The 13588-nt window shown below is 44.6% G+C and overlaps 1 protein-coding gene across 5 annotated transcripts in view; it reads right to left on the bottom strand.

Moving 5' to 3' along the window:
• Window positions 1–13588, bottom strand: part of LOC125018713 (signal-induced proliferation-associated 1-like protein 2) — a 79283-nt gene that overhangs the window by 39749 nt on the left and 25946 nt on the right. For all 5 annotated transcript variants that reach the window (XM_047602898.1, XM_047602901.1, XM_047602900.1 and 2 more), the window contains exons 2-4: window positions 9122–10907; window positions 5863–5996; window positions 4590–4778 (exon numbers count right to left, since the gene is read on the bottom strand). In XM_047602898.1, the coding sequence (XP_047458854.1) occupies window positions 4590–4778; window positions 5863–5996; window positions 9122–10637 (1839 nt within the window). In that variant the 5' untranslated portion in view covers window positions 10638–10907. The remainder of the gene's footprint in view (window positions 1–4589; window positions 4779–5862; window positions 5997–9121; window positions 10908–13588) is intronic.

Below are 13588 nucleotides of genomic sequence, written 5' to 3'. Positions count from 1 at the left end.
GCGTATCACACACCACACTCGTACTGTGTGTGGCGCACACTGTACATTAGGTGCTCAAACCGTGCGAGTACCCACTTTCCATCATGTCACAGCTAAGGCAGAAGGTCTTCATAACCTTTCTAGGAGAGAGCTGAAATCCCCCTTTCGCAAAGCCAAGCCCTGAACTCTCAGGAGCTCTGAGAGGAGCATAAATCAAGCCAAGCTATTAGCTGCTACTTAAGAGCAGCTGTGGAGAAACGAGGGAGTGAATTACAGACATATCGTAGAATAGCTCTGGTTTATGGAAGAACACTGCATAAACTGCCAGTAATAGCATTAAATCCTTTCTGAAAGACCTCCTTCGTAGAAAGGAAAACGTGTTTGGTAAATCCTCTGTGTCGCAGTGTATTGTATTAAGAAGTGTGTGTATTAAGAAGCAGCGCCCCAATGATAGACCCCAAATAATACATTTGATTAAGTCACTGCACAGGCAGCGCGTCACGGTACAGATAAACTGTATGCCCCATTCACAAAGAGGAATATCTAGTCACAGAACAGCCAAATCTCACAGGTTTTTCTCTGCGAGCATTAATATTATCTGGAAATGACAGATGTGATATGAACTTGTCTCCTGAAGAGACAGGAAGAAATAAAACACCCAGAGTGATTCTTCTTGTGGCGAGAGGCAAGCCCTCTCCACCAACATGAATCTTTTATGTCTTAAAGCACTCTAATGCCGGCCAAGAATAAGAGTCAAAAGAGGGGAAAAAAAAATAAAATATATAATATATATATATATATATATGTATATGAAAAAATAGCTCCCCGTGGCTGGCACCTGTTGTCCAGTGTTCACAGCTGCACCTTCATTCAGGCCCACGGTCAATGCATCATGTTGAAAAGTTTTCCCTGAGCCTGAAAGACAATGAAGGGTCTATATACCGAAACAAATTGGTATTGTCCTTTTCCTCTGTTACAGGTTATCATTTCCCAGTGCGCTCCTGACACTGTTGTCATGGTGACTTCCTCTATCAGGCAGTCTGCTCTGCACTAAAGCTCCCGCGGTGAGGGAAAGCTATTATACCATCAAGCCCAGTGGAAATGGTATGATGCGCAATGATGAGGTCTTCTATTTTTCATCCCGTATTATATGGACTCACTTAACCCCTTGACAGACCGGCCAGTGGCGAGGACAATCGCATTGCCCTTTGGTGCGAATGTGTCGCTGCTTGAAAAGTGCAAACACGCCAGGACACATAACACATATACAGATTAGTGGAGCTAAGGTGAAGTTTATAGTGTGACTGCCTTTGATGTCTCTTTTTTTATTTTTTTTTTGTCTGGGTAAGGTGGCGCAGCTAATTTAACAGCTTTATCCCATTTAACGCACCTTGCCAAAAAAATCTGAGTTATGTGAAGCAGTAATTTTGTTTCTCTGTGTTTGTCTCTTTTTTTCAATCCAGATGGTGGCCCTGATCGTTTTTATTTTCTTTTTAAAAATAAATGAGTCACACACACACAAACACAGATAGAGGGAAAAATTGGGGGAGAATTTAGGCCGATGTTCTCCCTTGACAGCAATGAGATGCACCTGAGGGATAAAGCAGTGTCCTAACACACCATTCAGCACCGCTGTAGCATCTGTCTCTGCAGTGCAGTGTCCTGATGCAGGAGAAAACCGAAACATAGCTCATAAAAAAAACTGTCTACAATCGTCATGCACCATTTCACAAAATGTTTGTGGGGTTTTTGAGCTGACGTGTTTAGGGCCTGCGGCAAAAAAACATCTACAAAGGGGGAATATACCGGTCGGTAGTAGAATTCCTCAACTTTCAATATCATGACAGGGTGTTGATTTACATATAGGAGCCGTGTTTTTTGTTATGGCGCAATAACAGCCTCCGTAGGTGGTAGATTAGGCTCTTGAACGCGTGGAACAAATTGCACTTAAGCTTGAACTATACTTCAGAGTTGAGCTGCGTCGCTTTGGGCATTGGGATTGATTTATGGACCTGCAAAGACTTTCCTTTTTGACCGCTTTTGAGAGCGTTGAACGAATCGAAAAGCGCCGCGGCCGAGATTAGCTCTCCAGGTTAAGAAGAAGGTAATTTGTTCAACGGCAATTGAGACAGCAAAGATTAGTAGCCTTTCTCTGACCTCCTTGATGTTGTCTTTGCCGTCATCAAACACCATTACATGTTTCATTTTCTAACGGTGCACGCGGACGCCTGCAGGCAAGCCTCTATCTGGTTTACATCCCTTCTTTTATTCTCAAGAATTATGAATTAAAGTGGAATATGACATCTTAATTTTAAAGCTGATTAACTGTCATTAGGAGATTTTAGCATTTAGATGGAAACCAGAGATACACTTTAAATATCAACCGCTTTCTTTTAAAAACATTTATCCTGTGTGATTTCTATCACCTAAAACCTCCAAATCTGATTGACCGCCTAATGGCTTTTCCAGTCCATCTGCACGCAGCCTGTGATCTACAATGTCATCTAAAATGCATTCGCGTATGCTTTGTTCTCTTCTTACATCCAGGGCCATTACAGCCTACAGACTTGCAGCCCAGCTTTCAGGGGCATTCTTTCTGTGGAGCCGATCATTGGGATATTATGAAGGCCGCCCAGCTCCAGGATACTCTCACTCACCCTGCGTGCTTTCTGTTCACGGCGAAAGAAGCCATTTAACACACTCAAGACACTCGAGAACAAAAAAAGGGCAACATCTCCGAATCAGCTTGTGTATGTACACACACACACACACACACACAAAACATCTAAGCTCTTTACGGGTGGTAGAAGCAAATTATACACTGAAACATACAAAAAAAAGCTTCTGCACAGATCTCCATGCTACAGTTCTTCTTATCCATTAGGGGGTGGGGGGGGGGGGGCATCTAAGTCCAGCTTGGTTAAAAGGCAGATTAAGGGGCACTTCACATATCAAACATTTGCACTGCAAGCAGGACATTAATGAATAAAACAGGGGTGTACAAAACTACTGATGTCCAAATATAAAACTGGCCTCCACTGGGCGTTTAGTTTGAGGTCTATGAGGAGGAGTGCCAGTTGGAAGAGCATTAAGCCCCACTCAAGCTGGGCTCTCCTCCTCTCAAAGTAGTTTCTTATATTATTTCATTGCCTTTTTTTTCTTTTTTCTTTTTTTACCTCAAGTGTCAGTTTCGTTCTCATATCAAAGTCTGTATCTGCAGACAGTCTCTCATACCAAAGGCATTGCGAGTTTTATGGCAGGTGAACACATCCTGTGTCATTCCTCTCAAATATGTCAGGGAGAACTTACTAAGCCGTCCAGAGTGCATTTAACTTGTTTCAGAGAGGACATTACGCCGCCCTTGTTTATGTCGATAATGGATCCTGATAAACAAGAGCTGATGCTTTCTTTCAAGAGCCTTTCCCCCCCATCAACAGAAAGAATGGTTACATGCTAACAAATTAAACTGCACTAATGAGAAGTGCAGCGCCGGCTAAATCTACCGCCGTCCTTTCCGTCTTGCGGCTTCATCAGATGAGAAATTAAAGGTCTTAAGATCACACAATGAATCTCTCTGACACCTGTGAATATAGAGAGCCCATAATAATATTAGTAATTTTACTCAAATGGAGATAATACGAGATGACACCCTCCGCCATCTAGGTAGAATACTAAATCACCTGCTCTCAGATGAAGTAAGTTGTCAAAAGTGTGTTGCTTCAGGTTGTGCCTGAGCGTCCCATCAGGGGAACGAGTGTGTCAGAGAGCTGCAGAGAGCGTGGGATTTACATTGACGCTATTTAAGTGTGAGACTGTCTGCCTTATGCCTCCACCCGGGAGCCTGTGTTAATCTATCTAAAATAAGCAGCCCACGTATGGGACAAAGGTTCCTGCTATCTGAAGTTAATCCGTTCCCAGTTGTGCAAATGTCAAAGACGCCGGATAAATATACAGCAATATAAGCGCAGACAGTCATTTTTATTCAGCCGTAACATTATTTCTAATACAGATATGTGGAACTAATGGCTTCCAAATGAGACATCTAAAAATGCTCGTGGAGTGAATGAGCTATGACTGCGCCTTCCTCACAGGAGCAGCCTGACATTTTAGGTGGCGTGTATTTTGTGGAGTTAAATGAGGAGGTACCGCGCTCGTATCTGCAGATTGAATAAAAGGCAAAACCAGCAGCTGTTTGTTATGCTCAGCCTAGCATAAGGAGCGCCACTCTGCTTCCCAATTAATGCGCTAAATGTTATTTGCTTCATCTGTGCAAAATTCTAGTAAAAAACAAAGAACAATAAAGTGGTTTTACGAGGACGGTACGGGATGAACCATTTCTTGAAAGGAGGGCAGTGACTTCCTGGAGTGTTGGGCGGCAGCCCTAATAGCGCTGACTCTATAGCGAGTCACTGTGTCCGGCACGGAAACTTTCCACAAAAAGCCACAAATGGTAGATTTTACAGAAAACAAAACAGCCATATATCCCGAGCTGCTCCTACTGTAAACATCGAGGTATCTGACCGCAGATTTGCTCCGGTGCTGTTAACTCAACTATGGTAGCATTCGAAAACATTGAGCGCGACAGGACAGGACATCTCAAGTGTACTGACCCCTTGCTCGTCCAGCTTGAGAAGCTGCTCCGGGACCTTGGGAGAGTTGAGGGCCAGCCTCAGACACTGGATGTTCAGCTCGGGGATGACGTATTCGAGCACTTCTTTGAGCGGCAGCCCGCGGGCCGTACCGTGTCTTGCCGTGGAGGGAATGGCATCTTCCAGGATGGCTCCGCGGAGGGTGGTCAGCTAACGGGAAAGACAGATGATTTAAATGGTTAAATGTCTGTGGTGCGACACGTCCAGCTCTACTTGCACAAAGTAAGGGTACACTCTACTGTGTTATGACTCCACTGGTCAGCATCAGCGTTTAGAGCTCACATCCTAAATAATTAAGACAGGCTAACTGAGCACTTGATGTTAAGTGTTTTTCTTTTCACTATTAAGACCATTAATGCACCACAGTTCCTGTAAAATAAACAGCTTTGAAATCACCCACTCTGTAAACCGGGGTTGCTGTTGTGGTACGTAGCGGACACATTTACACTCGTAAATCTCATTTCCATCAGCACACCCCGTGGACGTGAGTGTCAGCAGTCAATGGCTGTCCGACAGAGAGTTAAGAAGATTACTTAACTGACTTAGAGAGGAAGGGAGAGTGGGTGTGGGATGGACAAGCGGAGAGAGGGCTGGCGCTAAATGATAGGAATACATGCAAATAGACGGACCAATGGTATGGGAGTCGAAACGCAGGACTACAGTGACCCAGATACTTTGCTTTATCGTGGGAGTGGTACTTTAAACCGAGGACGGTACTGGATATCAGTGACATTTTCCTTCCTGACGCATCTGTTGCACCTGAATTATTCAGTGAATGAGACCACCCAGCATCAATCAAGGAGAGCATTCGGTGCCACCAGAGACACCGAGACTGTGCATCCAAGTTGGTGGATTAATCACGGCGTGTGTGCATATGTGTGTGTGTGAGCGCGCGCGAGTGGGGAGTGTGAACTCTGGTGGACTGTTTCCTTGTTTGCTTGACTGGCCAACTGAGTCACAACTGGCACAGAATCACTGGACACATTAGGGTGCTTGGAGCAGATTTAAGTTCAGGGAGCTGAGAGAAGTCTCCTTGTTTTCGGGGCTACTGAAGCATTCCCAGACCCGTGTGCTGCTTGACTGAGCCTTAAGCTGAGTGACCTTAACGTGTCTCTGTGAATGCGATGTATGAGAAATAAGAAGCGTTCATGTTCTAGCCGGTAAACAATTCTTTATAGAGTGACAAGCCATGCAGGTTTCTCCCACCATGCATACAATAATAGGTTACATTTACCTGACTGGTTCTGAAGGTGACTCGATGGTTGTACTGCATTCCCTCTTTCTCCTTTCCATCATCCAGCTTCTCCCTGCGGATGCTGACTGCAACCGGTCCCAGATTTTCATCTACCCCAAAATAGTTTTGATGCTCTAGAGGTGGGAACAAAAAAAAATTCAAATTACACACACGTTAAGGAATGCATTAATTATTCATTATGTAAAAAAAAAAAAAAAACATTATGTCTAAGAAATCTTCCAGTTGTGAAAACTATTGCATTTTAACATTCATAATTTATAACCTTGTTCACATCTAAATCAGATCGGTGCTTTTGCTTCAGCAGAATATCAACAGCCCTGTTTATGTAGCTATTTAATTACATAAAAATGCTTTGAGGATCGACTACGGCCGAGCTGTGACACCGATTACCTAGAGACAAAAGTGTCTAGTGCTGATTTGAAATGGATTCACTTTGGATTAGAACCTTGGAGCTCTGGCTTGTGGTGCTGGGATCTAAAAAGGTAAAAATAAATTCAGGCCAGTAACTTTTGACACACTCTGACCCATCGCTGACCCAGATACCGCAACACAGCCTCAAATTTCTCCCAGTGCAAACACACAGTGAGTCATTACAGACCTGAACGGTGCTTTGTTTTAATATTTAGCATTAATGATGAATTTGTTGCACACTGGGTCACAATATATGTAAATTAAAGAGGAATTTTACCCTCACATCTACCAAATACTATGGGAAACCATTAGAGTGTGTTCATCAGTACATCCATTAGTCCCACACAAGAGATCATATAAAATGTTACAGGGCGTTATTATAATTACTAATGTATCCCCTGGCACGTTATCACAAATATTGATTGTCAGATTTTATAGAAATATCCTGGGGATGTTCATAGCACTCCTAATCTTTTCATAACCCTGCATAACCCCTCTCCAGCAAAAATTTCCAACGTGACAGGCAGATGATTTTCATGTCTTTTCGTTATCGCCTTCATGCTCTTGAAGGATGAACTCTTTTTTCATGCACGCACTCAATAACATGTTCCTCTTTAAACATCCTCAGGTGTAGATGTTAATTTTCACAGTAAATTTATAATAATCTAAGAGGCAGACTGCCATGAAATTTACTGATAATACTAAAGCTCCCAAGATGCTGAATATTTTTATCACATTTCTTATAAGACAGTTTTTTTTCCCCAGCTGTTTATTTTGTGCGATTTAACGAAACGTTCAGTAAACACTAGAGGGGTTACTTTAGCCTTGCAAGTTGTAAGCATTCTAAGAGCCAGCGCTAATTTCTGTATTGACCTCATTATTGTTATTATAGCTGTGCGCATGTGTGTTTAGGAAACGGACAGGAGCAGAGCTTTGCGCACACACATAGCTGTGCCTTGAGCAAACACTCTCTAATCCGGGCAAAAGCCGAGAAAAAGACCTCGATCCAACAGCCAACAAAAGAAAAATCTCGATGGGGACACCAAGTGCTAACGCTCGTAAAGAGATTTACGCTGCAATTTAGATCTTGCACACCCATGCCGCGCATAAACGGTGGAAATGTGCCGGTTCTTGTCACTGTGGCATCAACGCTCTCGTGAGCATGAATATGAAATTAACTGAACGGGGGCAAAGCAGGGTTAACTGTCTGAGGAATGCATGGCTTGTTAGGGACATTGGACTGAGGCGAAATGCTCTGTGAGGCATAAGGTCAAATGGTGGTACGGGGGTTGTCTTGCGTAGCAGGCCACTGGGCATCCAGAGTGAGTGAGACAGTGTTGACTATGGAGGAAAGCTTTTTGTCAACACATTTTTTTTAACATGTCATTGGCGCACATCACATGGTGTTGACAATTTGCCAAAGGTTTCACAGTGGATGACTTTGATTGTCATGTCATGTCAGTAATGCCCCTTCCTTGACTATCCTGTCACTCCACATTGTAGAAGTGCCTTTAAAATTTTTGGAAAAGTTCTGCACTGTATGCCCTTTTGCATTTGGCGCTCTGAACTTTACGGTCATATAGAATATGTAACCGTGCCCTGTATAGAGCTGGGGTTGGCGCTTTTGGCGTGGACGAAACGTTGTGCCCATTAGGACAGCTTGTTGCTATGGGAAGAAGGGCTTCAGGCTTTAGGCAATCAATAGGATCAATGTTTGGGCCCAGGTTGATAAAAGCTCGGCCCTAAAGTGGTGACACATGGTCATGTCTGCGTGAGAGTGTGCATGCAGCGAAGCACAGGTGATGACAGACTTGTCTATCCAATAAAACGCCTCATGAAAAAAAGGGCAAAAGCTACATCCACACACTGTGAAAAAGACAACTTCCATTAAATGCCATAACATCAAAATGGAAACTGACAGTATGGCAGGGCATGTCAGCTATAAATTGTCCTGTGTCGCTACAAAAAAAAAAAAGGTTAAACACACAGAAACGCACCAGTTTTAGGATGAGTGATGAATGAGGAAACATTTCAGGGTAAATGATTATCAGGCTAAGCTCGAAGGTCCATTCAGCCTGACTGTAAGCAGAGCCTTGAGAGATGTTACACAGTCACACCCGGGAATATTTTTTTAGTATCTTTTTGAAGAAGGTCAGGAATTTCAGGGTGTGAAAGGTGAAGCAGCTGTTTTCTGGGGGAGGGCTTAAGGAGGGGTAATTCAATCTGCTGAGAGCTGCAAGCACAGAGCCACAGACAGTGGGAAAAACAGATATGTATAGTGTGGTGATGGGTCGGGGTCGGCGTGGTATTTCCAGCGTCAGTCACATAGGTGTTTTAATGAGAGGAGCTGGGACCTTGGCGCAGCTTTGTTGACCCTTAAGTTTCATAGGAGGGGTCCTCATAACCCCGCAGTCCCCATTGGGAACAGCTGCAGCACACTCTCCCGCTCACCTCTCTCTCCTCACATGACTAATCACAGTCTCTCCACAGGGACCGGCGTAATATCACAGGGAGGACATGACCGCTCCTCTGCCGAGGAAGTGAAACACACACCCTCGCACCCAACACAAGCCTGCTATTGTTCTGGACCTTATTTCATGCGGCCTTACAAAAATAACTGGGCCGTCAAGATATCTGACCCAATGAGGGGAGGCTGTTTCGTTTGGGTACTCACACTCACAGGATTGTGTGCACAGTATTGTTTCAAGGAAATGAACTGGCCAGGAGAATTTAATAATCCTCAACACTGAGTCACACTAATCCTCCTGCATCGTCACATCAAACCTGTTAACTCTGAAATCACACGTTTATTTTTAGCCGTCCTTACCTCTCCCATAGAAGTATTTGTGGTAGTAGTATGCTCCGAGATCGATGTGCTCAATGATGTAGCGTTTGACCTTCTCCCTGTGGATCGGCTGGTTTTCTCGTGGCACCTCCAGCACGGAGACCCCGGCGTTGGTGCAGTGGGAACTTAGAGATGATTCAAACGAGCAGCTCTCTGACATACCACTGTAGTTGGCACTGTTGGCTCTGGAGAGGGAGATCTTCCTCTCGCCCTCTCCACCGATCTCATTGCGAAAGTGTGGGCAGCTTAGCACTAAACTGTTGCTCTTCCCATCGCCTTCGTCCACATCCAGGTTCTCTTTGGGGTTTAAGTCCTCCCTGCTGCCCAGAGGAGACTCAAACATAGGCGGGTTTCCACTGCTACATCCTGGTGCTCCACCATCTGCCCCGACGACAGGTCCCGTCACGGGTCCACCTCCGGACACTCCACAAGCCCCAGCCCCTAGTCCAGCTGAGGCTGCCGAAGCCCCGGTTGTAGTGTTCTTCCTCTGGCTCAGGTTAGCTCTGCTAGCCACCGCCTCGCTGATGTTAAAAAGCACGCTCTGAACATCGTAATGGGCAAAGCACTTCTGAAAGCTCAGTGGTCGCCGGTCGTCCTCTATCGAGAGCCGCAAGGCATCACTCTCACTCTTAATGGTCCGCAATTTCCTGAACAGAGATGTTTCAGATGACTCTGATTTAAGACGCCTCATGAAAGACTTCTCCGGTTCACGGCTGTAGAGGAAAGAGTTATCTATGTAGTCGTAGCCTGGAATGTGGACTATCTCCCCCCTTGCGATTTGTGCTGCTGTTTGCAAGCTGGGGGAGAGGGATGCGTCACAACGCAACAACTCTGGGAAACCCAGGGGCGGTATGCTACGGTGGTCCAGGGTTTCCACTCGATAGCCCCTAAGCATGGTGAAAAAGCCATCCCCACTCAGGCCTTGGCGGTCGATGGAAGATGTGCTCCCGTACTCGCGGTGCAGCGAGGCTCCAGTGTTTGGGTTGACAGCATGCTGGTCCATTATGTCCTCAGAGTCGATGTCACTTATGGTGACATCGCTGTTGCTACGCTGACGGATAGGGTGGAGACCTTTCAGCGGGGAGTGGCTGAGAAGGTCACTCAGTGTGTATTTATCTGTGTAGTCCACTTCCAGACAGACGGCCTCACCTTGTTCTAATATTTCCACCGCATGTTCCTGCTGGCCGTTCTGAAACACTGGTATAACACTCTGATAGTTAGGTGAAGGCCGCCCATCCCATCCATCTTTCCTCGGTGGCCATTCTGTCACCCTGGCCCTGACGCCCATTTTAGGCATTGCTGGAGTTCCATTTGTTTTGCCTGCACCGTCAGGTTTCCCCTGCATGCTGGAGGCTGGTGGTCCCATGCCACCATTCAGGGCTTTGAGTTTCCTGCTGAATAGCTCCTCTGACTGCATGACTCTGGAGTATTCTTCTGGGCTTCCCACAATTCCCACAAGGTTTGATTTGTTATCTGTCAAAGGGCTCAAAATACTCATATCCTGCTGGCAGACTCCTTGAAGAGTAGACTTTCAAGACCCTTCTTCATTACATCATGTGATTTGCGCACTGGTGAGTGGAGGAGGAGCCTCGTTCCTGAGTCAGGGAGGCAGCCGTCGTCATAACTCATAGAGGACGGGCGGCATGGCAATCGACACACAACATTTGGATGTCAAGGACAAGCGTCTGAGGAGCACTGAGGCACAGCGGAGCGTAGTCTTTTCTCACAGCGTGCCGTCGATGCAGAACGACAGCTGGAAGAGTTGGATCTACGGCACAGAAACAAAAACACAGAAGAAAATGTTTAGATCACAGCAAGTGGGTTGGAACACTGTAACTGGGGCACTTTTGTTTGAAACATAAGAAAAGTAATGTGTATTCCTGAAAATGAAGCATGGGATGTTGGGTTCAGCTGCAAAAACCATCATACTTCTGACCTAAATTGTCTGTACCCTGTTATCTTGTAATAAAGTCTCACCATGGGGTACACTGGGGTATATTAGTTTTGGAACTATGTCAAGCATATCACTGAATACAGCTAATTAGTGTATTTGGGAGGATAGGGTGCCATTATGGGTTTATAACAAGTTAGATGTATATCTTTGTTGGTGCTTCCAGCCAATGCCTAACAGATGGTGGCGAAGCAAATTGCAGCAACAAGAGGCAGATGTTCAGCTAAATGTTCGCATGTACCAATATCTGATCCAACCGCTTGCAGCATCATCAAGTCTGCAAATCGTACAGGAGGGATAGGTTTGCATATTCAACGTCAATTTGTCTTCTTATCTGATGCAGTTGATTAGGAGGAAAATTAACAAGGACCTGAAGAGACAAATAAAAACCAGAAATGTAAGACTCACTGACGTATAAGGCTGAATCTATTCCACTCCTGTAACTTCAGAAGACAAAAGTTGCCCTGTCCCACTTGTTCTAATAAACTGACAAACAGCTGATGTCAGCATATGTATTCATTAACTGGTGGGCAGTGAGGAGAAGGGAAAACATCGGTGTGATTGTCCTTAAAAAACAAACTTACTTCCTCTTGGGAATTAAAGATACAGACACACTGCACACTCTCATGGTTTTTAACTCTTAGTGGTATCCCTGCACAATGCCAGCTTGGTCATTTAGCCTCTTCCAACAGTGGATTGACAATTTGACACAGTCAATAAAATACAAACAAACAAAGTAGAAATGAGCATTTCCAGGAAAACACGAATGTCCCTTTCCTCGATCTCAATAATAGTGTGGGTTTAGAGGCAGCAAAGGACTGTTAGACTGGATTCCTCTATCAAACACTGAGGTCGGCATGGGAGATGACACAAAACCACTCTGCAGCACAGACTCTGAGACTGCCGACATTGACCTAAATGTCTTTTTCTTGTTCTTTGGGACTAGTGGTGTGCTTCATTTCTTCTAGCTCTGCAGGCATGTGAAAACCCCACGAGTTACCAAGTAAACCCTCCACATCATTCAGAACATGGCACAGAATCACTAGCGCCTCGGGGAAGACGATAAGCTTTGTTAAAGACACCCTTTTAGTAAGATTTGAACGTGATAGATGACGGTGGGACCACACTCTCAGTCTTTTGCTTCAGCTCCATCTGCAGACCTTTCATATGATGGCTTCTACAGTCAAGCAACTGTTTACATTTCTCTGTCATTTGCTGTTAAGGATAAACTATTTTGGGAAGAAAATGTGGGCCACATCAAGATTAGCTGCAAGCCAGACTAGACCAAATACACTAGGGGGGAGTTGGAAACATTTTAATAATAAAGTATTCACTTCTGCATGGGCCAAATACAGGTTAATGCATGCATGACCTAAATGCATAGGAATAGGCTGGTAAGGATATCCTCTGAGCTATGCCAAAATATTCAAGTTGCCCTGTTATGGACTGACGTGGTTACGAACAGAGCGTCGTTAACAAGCAGGAAAATGTAGTGACACTGTATTTAACACAGGGCTAAGATCGGACAGCAAGACAATGTGTTGTGTGATGTGAATGTATAATGTAATAATGAGAACCGCTCTGGGAAATGTTTGTCTGTTCCAAACAGCAAATGATGAATAATGTAGTATCTGACTGGCTGCAGTGCAGTGAACAATACCGCAGGCACTTCTTTTAATTACAGGCAGTGCCTGTGTTTGAAAAGCCAAAGTGGTAGATCTGGGTATGAAGATTGGTTTTATTATTTCTAAATAAAGCCAAGCTGAGTTACCAAAGTTAATTCTCCCTTTTTAAAATGTGGCACACCCACAACTCATTACACGAAACACATATATACACTGATCAGCCACAACATTAAAGCCACTGACAGGAGAGGTAAATAACATTGATCATCCTGTGACAATACAGTGTGTTCTGCTGGGAAACCTTTGGGCCTGGCATTCATGTGGATGTTATTTAGACACGTACCACCCACCTAGACAAGACCAGACACACCACAGACACACACACACAAAAACAGTGTAGGAACAAGTCCAAAAACATGGGGAACAGCACAAGGTGTTGACCTGGCCTCCAAATTCACTACATCCCAAACTGATAAAGTATCTGTGGGATGCATTGCAGGAAAAACCCTGATCCACAAAGACCCTGTTGTCAACCCACAGGATCCAAAGACCCCCACTAACAGCATTTTGCTGCAAGACACCACAGGACACCCTCAGAAGACCTATGTCCATTCTCCGATGAGCCACAACTGTTTTGGAGACAAATGGGAGAGGAAGGTGGCCATACTGTTAAGCCTGATTGGTGTACAAATGCATCACTGATTTCACTCTGTAAACGTCCATCTCACGGGGTTTAATTAATGCATAGATCTGGCGTAGAGTGAATTTGGTAATTACTTTAAAAGAATGACTCTAAATCTGATTAAAGTATGACTGAAAGAAAAGTGACCTCAGCTGAATCTATCGCCGACTTTGAAAAAAAAGAAAAGTGAC

This window comes from Mugil cephalus, chromosome 13 (genome assembly GCF_022458985.1).
Source record: "Mugil cephalus isolate CIBA_MC_2020 chromosome 13, CIBA_Mcephalus_1.1, whole genome shotgun sequence".
Classification (NCBI taxonomy): Eukaryota; Metazoa; Chordata; class Actinopteri; order Mugiliformes; family Mugilidae; genus Mugil; species Mugil cephalus.
The sequence above is the reverse complement of the archived record's forward strand: the minus strand, read 5'-3'. Positions and strand labels throughout refer to the sequence as shown.